At 35.6% G+C, this 8,396-nt stretch overlaps 1 protein-coding gene across 1 annotated transcript; it reads right to left on the bottom strand.

The window, feature by feature from the left end:
* Positions 1-897: 897 nt before the first annotated feature.
* On the bottom strand, positions 898-7,013 carry LOC117101369 (the record flags this gene model as incomplete). The annotated part of the gene is made up of 5 exons (XM_033241342.1): positions 6,958-7,013; positions 5,308-5,608; positions 3,446-3,507; positions 1,919-2,216; positions 898-974 (listed from the first exon to the last, which is right to left on the bottom strand). Coding segments are annotated over exons 2-5 (731 nt in total), but the record flags the coding sequence as incomplete, so codon positions are not given.
* Between the last annotated feature and the right edge of the window lie 1,383 nt (positions 7,014-8,396).

Genomic DNA, 8,396 nt, shown 5'->3' with positions numbered 1-8,396 from the left:
TTAATGTTAGCTAATTCTGGCACTAATTTGCTAAAATAAATTGATAATAATTGATTATAGATAACGTGGGCACTACTTTAGTAAGTTGGGCACCAGTTAAGATGCACACAACATTGGATCTCTCGCGCTAAGCTCTCAAGCCACAACCAGATCTAGGCCTAGGCATAACATATTCTTTACTACTGTACAACTAGTGACTGCTTGAATAAAAAATCGTATTTATTACATACAGTACATTGGACAATAATAAAAACAGGCTTAGGTCTAGCCATCGCTTTAAAACCGGTATATAACTAGATATTTTTGGCTCCGTTAACGTTTTAGGCAAACCATAAACAAAATATTTTTCTGTTTATTTTCTCGAAGTTTTTGATTGTATTACATAGAGGGCGCTTGATTAGACATTTTTCATAGCCACCGTCCTTGATCGTGTGGATACACATTATTTTACGTTTCGAAATAAATCTTTCATTAAACTGATTTATTTTTGTTAAATTTATGTCAATATACACTGGGTTAGTATTACTTTGAATATTTTTAGTTTGGCAACCTTTCCATCGTGCTAATGTGGTGTCTATGAACTACCAGCCCTTAGACCTAGGGTCTCTTTATAATAATAGGGACTACAGTTTCAGGCCTATCCTAATTCAGGTATTACTAAAAAAAAAATCAAAAAAAAAATCTGACCGACCGACTTACGATCTTGATTTTTTCCATTTAAGGGCACCACAACAATTATTTTTTTTGGCTTTATATAGGCCTACGGCTGGGTTGCACTATTCCATTATTTTCAAGTTAAGTTCCTAAAAGAAAATTGGTATATATCGGCTCATCCAGGTTAAGTATTCATGAAAACAACATTATAATCAGTCAAGTAATATCTAAAAATAAACTGACCTCAGAGAAGACTGGCTATTAACAGGGGGCGGCATTTGCGATGCATCTGCAGTCTTGTTTAGCAAAGCTTTGTCATCCTTAAAAATAAAGAGTATGCATTTACAATAACAATGGTTTCCTGTAAATGTTTTTCTTTGATGAATAATCTATATTATAAGTCAATTGTGATGTCATCATTACAATTTCCAATGTTATTTGCCTATTCCCCACCGTCCACTAATTTTGCAATTAGTGGATGCTTGGCTTGATTTTTTTTAGATTCATGTGCAAAAAAAAAACCTAATTTTTTTGTCACCGCAAAGACATCGCGCACGGTGATGAAAATGGAATTATAGTTGAAAATTACTTTTGTAAAACAAGGTTAATTAGAACCTGAAGAAAGTTACTTTCAATTCAATATTAAGTATGAAGAATTAAACAATTTCTTGAATCAATGAAACCTAATAAACTAAACAAACTGAACGTTTAATGGGAATATTCTAGACCTATTTTTAAGGACTCAAAGAACAAAATTATGTAGGCCTACAGCCAGACAGGAGGCCGCTGAGGCCTCTTCTGATGGGTTAGGCTCCTACCCTCGTATGTAGCCTAGCGTAGTTATGAAATCATTGCACGATTTTTACCTGTCTGCACTGACAAAAAAGTCAGTGACTGTATTCTCTCTCGAATGCTTTAAGAAATGCTTATTTTTTTGACAAATGTCTATCAAAATAGCATTACAAACATTCTTCTAACACAATACAAATTACAATAGGCCAAGTATTAGTAATTCATTGTATCCGTACTTGCTGATGTATATTTAACATGTACTCCAGCAGTACACATCAGCATATGTACAACTACGCACACAGTATACTGAACATATCACTATAGCAACCGATGACTGCAACAGTTGGTTATCAAAACCAAAGAAAATTGCCTTGTCAAAACTAACATTAAAAGATGGTGATTGACTTATATTAAAGCAATTGGTAAAGCATGCATCGTAGACTGGAGGAAAATTATTATACTTATGGCCTACCTGTCCAGATGACATTGGATTGTTGCCTTGTTGAGGCCTTGCTGTTCCAATTGTTATATCACTTGTTGACTTATGGTCGACTTCTGAGGAAGATGAAGTACCAGTTAAAAATGGTATGGTCTTGCTGCCTTGGCTTAGAGATGAATTACTACAGACGAGACTTTCACCCTCATTTTGTTTTTCCAGAACACTGACAGTCCCACCATCACCTTCATGACAACTTTTCTTTGTAGAATCTGGTGGTTTCAAGTTCTTAGAATTCAGATTTGAGGGATGATTTGTTGGCATCATCATTGTACTGTAGAAAGAAACATAAGATTAGCAAGCTTTAGACCCAACTTAATTTGAATTTTGACTCCACATGTAAAAGTTCTTTCGGGTTAACTGATGTCTTACTGCCCAGAAGCAAAATGACTAAAGTTCAAATTGATCTTCTACAACAGTACAACTTTATGCACATCGATGTACAGTGATGATCTTGTATCTCACTAAAAATGTTTCTGAGTTTCTTGTTAAATATGCTTAATGTGTCTTTAAAAAAAATCAGTTTTCTACAACATTTAAAATATATTTTTTTCATATGACCTTTTAATGCTTTATGGGATTTACAATTATAATAATATCTTCATCTAGGTTTCCATATGGTGGGACCTGAAAATGTAATAAACAATTGACTCTTTGTAAGTTTAACAAAAGGGACTTGTAATATATTTGGATTTCTAATACTGTAAGAATGAGATATTACATGGTTAGAGAAAAACAATGTGATTGATACAGGTACTAAATTATTCACGTATTGAAACATAAAATAATTAATCTTGAATTTATGAAGGTCACTAACTTTTAAGATGTTAATTTTTTTAAATAGAGGTTCAGATGCAGTTTAAATGGTGAAGATGTAATTAACCAAACAACCCATTTTTGTAATATAAGAATTCTTTTTAAATTCGAGGGATAGTCTGCTGCCCAAATGATGTTGCAATATAATTAATGGGGCAAAATAAACGAATTGTATATGAAACTAAAATATTTAGAGGAAAGGAATGTTTCAGTTTGCTTATTACACCAATGTTTTTTGAGATTTATCCTACACTTTGTTGATATCTAATAATTTAATCTTAATGTAATGTACATATCTTTCATAACATTAATTACGTAACTACAAAATCTTCAATACATTAAAACGGCCTAAGATTATTATGAATTAAATGCAGCATACAGTGAAACTTAAAGATATAAAGATAATAAAATTATACAGTTTAGTAATATGAAGGCCAGCATGCACTAAACACTGTGAATAGCGAACAAGACAAACATACACACATGATGCTCTACACAAAATCTCAAGAAGAGGCCTAGAAAATACAGTTGTTTTGGTTCCGAAAAAAAATCACTAACATGAATTGAACCCAGGACCCTGGATTTAGAAGGCAAGCATCTTAACCATCAAGCTATTAAACTCTACTTTAGAGGGAAATTTTTTCAAAACATTAAAATCAGTCAATTAAGATCTAAAAATAAACTGACCTCGGAGAAGACTGGTTATTAACAACAGAGGGTGCCACTTGCAATGCATCTGCTTTGTCATCCTTAAAAATGAAGAGCATGCATTTACTATATGGTTTCCAGTAAATGAATAATCTTTATTATGAAGCTTAAGATGTGGAGTCAATTCTAGTTATGAGACAAAAATTCAGTAAGAGGCCTAAACTCCAACCACCAAGCTTAACACTCTGCCTGCCAAACACGGAGACCCCCATGTTCGGTAACACAAGGCTTGACCACCAAACACGGAAATCTCAGTGTTTCAGGTGTGTTTTTACGGAATATGATAGATGAGGTAATTACCGACATGTACTAACAATTTGGACACTATATTCAGTCTGGACTGTAAGTATTTCACTATTTGTTTGTTTACATTAGCGTAGAGCGGTATTGATGTACTTTCACAAAATTGCAATTATCACAGCTTCATTGTGCAAAATTGCGTAAATCTCCAAAAGTGAGCCATTTTCATTTTACTGTTTTACAGGTCACAGATTGTGATTAGAATAAAGTGTTTGGTGGTACCATTGTAAATCTAACATGTTTTAGTTCTTGCAGTATTCGCTATATGTAAATCTGATCACAGACGCACTCACAATGAGCTTTCAGAAAAGTGTTAAAATTTGCTAAAAACTCTTGTGGTGGCTGATACTATTTTTTCAAACCCCTGGTGGTCAGAGTGTTAGACTTTATTTTTAAAAACAGAAAATACAAGATTTTTTGTAATCACTGTCACATTTTTCTCATTACCATAATACACATTCATTACTTGTAGCCAAAATACGCTATTTTGAACGCAATAAGTACTGCTCGAATGCTGTGAATATTTTAAATACCAGAATATTTGTTAATCCATGGTAATCCTGTATATATCCACAGAGATGCCAACCCAAGGCCAACAAGAGGAGTCTGAAAGACTTCTGGGCGGAGTTTTGGCAATGTGAGAGGAGTATTCCTAAGACATGGTACCAATGTGATCGGATTGTAAAATGTAACCGTTTTGACTCACAACCGCAATACCCCCGTGCCAGACTAGGCCCTAGGCCTAGGCAGAAAATCAACACCGCAACCAATCACAACGAGCGTACCGTAGGCATCACCTACAGTAGGCCTGGATTTGATTTCAATTCAAAATGACAGGATACTTTCCATTATTAAAGATGTATTGTCCCATGCTAAATACCAAAAAAAAACATAAAAATGTTTTTTGAATTTGACTTTTAGTAACATGAAAGTTATTAACTTGAACATAAAAATTAGTGTATTTAAAAAACGTCTACCCATCAGTTTACAGTGAAAAATGGTAGAAACACTTCCAGTCACTTGAAGTGTTTTATTATTCTTATAATATTTTTTTTGGTTTAAAAATCAGGGTACACATTTTATAAATTCAATAATTTTTATGCACAAGATTTTTATGCTACTGCAATATGAGCAAGTTTATTTCAACATTATTTTTTATGATTTTTTGACATTAGCAAGGGACAATAAATTCGTGATTTATTTCAGCTGGCCAAAATGAGTAAAAGCGGAGATTTTCGACCCAAAATTGGAGTGCAGAGTTTTGCTTAAATAAACGGAGTGGTTGGCATGTCTGTATCCACTATTGAGGTGTAGCATTCTGTAGCACAATTAATAACAATTCAAGCCAATAATAATTTCATTTGTCACAGTGGCCATGCTGATTAGGGGCCTGTGGTCTGCTACCAGCATGCACACGGGTTTACAAATGGTTTTAGCATTCATAGCAAAGTTGAATCAAATTTGGCAGTTAACAATATTATATTAAACATGAAATGGATTCTGCTTTACTTACACTGTTTGTTGTGTTATAAATTACCTACCTGCTCAGATGTCATTGGATTGCTGTGTTGTTGAGAAGTCCTTGTACTACTGTTGTTCGTTTCATATATAAACTTTGGTGACTCAAAGTCGATTTCAGCAACAGATGCCGTATTATCTGAAAGTGGGATGGTCTTGCTGCCTTGGCATGGTTTACTGCAGACATAAATGTCACCTATAGTAAGACCATCAACTTCAGCACTACTTTTCTTTGTGACAACTTCTGGTGGTTTCAGCATTGCATCTACCAAGTTCTTCTTAGAATCCTTATTTGAAGGATGATTTGTTGCCATCATCTTTATACTGTAGAATGAAACATACACTATTGTCATATAAATTACTGCTTTTGTATAGTCTAGGTGTAGTCAAATAATATAGCTTAAACTTTTGATTTCAACATGTGAAGGAGAATTTGTTGTGGTGGGAACAAAAAGTCTAAGCCTTGTTTTAATGGTTCCTCCTAATTACAGGCTTAATATCATTGCATCACTGGACTGTTAAACATGTACTAATCAGTGGTAGATTCAAAGGGGGGCTGGTCACCCCACCCTTAAATTTTTCAAAATTATAACAACACTGGAGAAAAAAGGAAGACTATGTTCAAATTGAAATCTGAGAGTGCCAATTTCAGCCATCTAGAGGTCCCATAATCATAATTTTTCTTACCTCAGCCGCAACATTGGTGGGGCTGAGGAGGGTGAACCCTTGGGGCACCCTCTATTTCGAATTATTCCTGGATCTGCCACTGTCAATATTCGTTTCTGATAATTTTTTGAGGAATGTTCAATGGTAAAATCATGCAAGAGGCCACGGTGTATATATTATATATATTTATAATTATTATACTTAATATTATTATACAGTACTTACTGGTTTGAGGGGCAAAGTTCGAAATATAGCCAGAGGCAATTTGGAGGCTGCACTACTCCTAGGATGACGTCGAGGGACATACTACAGTCTCCAAATCACCTCAGGCTATATTTTGAACTAGGCCTACATGACCCGATTAAACCCCAGTGCCAGTAAACATTTTTTTAAATAACACTACACAGGTTAAGCCAGGCCTAGATTGTAGGCATTAGAGGGCATGGCTGAAGCTATATCGCCAACTTTTTAACCAATCAAAATGCCAGGAATCTTCAGGCCTAGGTCTAGTTGGTATATAAATATAGGGCCTAGGCTAGCCCAGGGGGCCATAGGAATCGATGCTAGGCCAAATTGGGCCAAGGCCTAACTATTTTTTTTTTATAAAGTCTTAAAAATTTATTAGCACTCATGATTTTTTTACAACATTTCTAATACTCAGTCCACTATTAGTGTTGCAACTATAAAACAATGGTTGGTTGGTTGGTTGAAGCCTAAAAAGATCATTTTTAAGGCCGGGCTAGGCCTAGGCTACTAGGCTATTAGTAGTACTAGGCCTAGCCTATCAATCTAGGCCTAGGGCCTACCTATATATAGAGAGGCCTAGGCCTAAGTAGGCCTACAGTCTCAGACAGAGTAGGCTGGGCCTATAGGCCAAAACCAAAGTCTAGATCCTACCCTATCTATCTTCCCTGGACCTTACCTAGGCCAAAAAAATTATATCCTTCAAATATAGTTTCACATTAATTCAATGGAAGTGTAAGATCACAAACAACGCCGATGAATACCGTAATGTGTTTCTGTCAAGGATGTGGAGAATGTGTGTTGTTGGTTGCTGAGAGAAAAACAGTAGCATAGGAGCATGAGCATGCAGATAGTCGACAGGCTAGGTTTCACGACCAAACACACGCCATCTCACGGCCAAATTCGGCCAAACTTTTTTTTCGATTGGAAGACAACATTGGGTACATTCATTTAAAATTCAAAAATTACACGAAAATCAACTGTCATTTGTTTGAAACCGAAGAAATTAAAATGATATACACAACAATGTTAATCTTTCACTGTTTTTGTTTTTATAGTCAATTACCATAATTAAATGCCCAGGCAGCTACATCATAATATCAAATAATATGTTCTATAATTATTTGCTAGCAATGGCATGTAGACCTCTTTAAAGTCACATTATTAAGATCGATCTAAATTTTATTTAAATGTATTAAATAACGTACATAGTCGATCTATAGCAATAATAAGGGCCTGTTATGGAATCTTCAATGACAAATCCGTGGGTCTCTTTTAATTAGAATGAAAGGTGCATAATTATAGTATTAGTATGGTAACACAAACCGGTGTTAAGACCAGGGGTGGCGCCAGATGGGTGGGGCGTCGGAGGGAGCTCCCCGGTCGGGGAGAAAAACCACAATTCGTCGGTGAGAAGAAAAAAAAATATATGAATTTTGCACATTATTAGACCTAGAATCGATTAAATAAGCCTTTGAAACCCCTAAATTGTCAAAATTGAACTCTTAACTACTTTCGCAACATTTTAAGCGACGCTCTACACGCCCAATTTGCTCTCGTAGGTGAAATCTACCTACTCGTCGGGGGTATCGTCCCTCCCCCCACCCGTCGGGGACCTCGGACCCCACCCCCGGGCAAATCCTGGCGTCACCCCTGGTTAAGAGACATAATAAATAAAACTTAAATAAATACTTTTTATCTAAACTTTGTAAATTTGCCTCTGAATGTTATTGTTGCAGCACTTAATTAAAACTATAAACCTCTATCAGAACTATCTTTTTCATGATTCTCATATACAACCTAACTCCAGAGTAACTTCGAGGAAGTCTCAGCAACACTTGCTTGAAATTTGAGGTGCCACTGGACCCGAAAGATGACATCGAGCATTTATATGGCACTTCACATAAAGAACACTGCATGCGCCTATACAATTTATTTTATTTTATTCAATTCTCAACCAAAAGAGACATTATTACACATTAGAATCAAACAGTGGTGGCGCCAGAGGGGGAAGTGGCTGGGGCTGAGGGTGCTATAGGCCCCCCCTCCGGGTCGGGGAATCATAGCCCCCTCCCCCACCCCCCCCGTCGGGGAAGACGAGTAATTTTTGTCGGGGAATAAAGAAATGAAAAAAAAATATTTACATGTAATGTTCGTTTAGCCACCACATTGTTTTTATTAAACTATTTGTGTTATTATTAAT

The sequence above is a fragment of the Anneissia japonica genome, unplaced genomic scaffold (assembly GCF_011630105.1).
Source record: "Anneissia japonica isolate Jap-2015-1 unplaced genomic scaffold, ASM1163010v1 scaffold288279_len68211_cov118, whole genome shotgun sequence".
Classification (NCBI taxonomy): domain Eukaryota; kingdom Metazoa; phylum Echinodermata; class Crinoidea; order Comatulida; family Comatulidae; genus Anneissia; species Anneissia japonica.
This window is presented reverse-complemented; position numbering and strand designations above follow the sequence as displayed.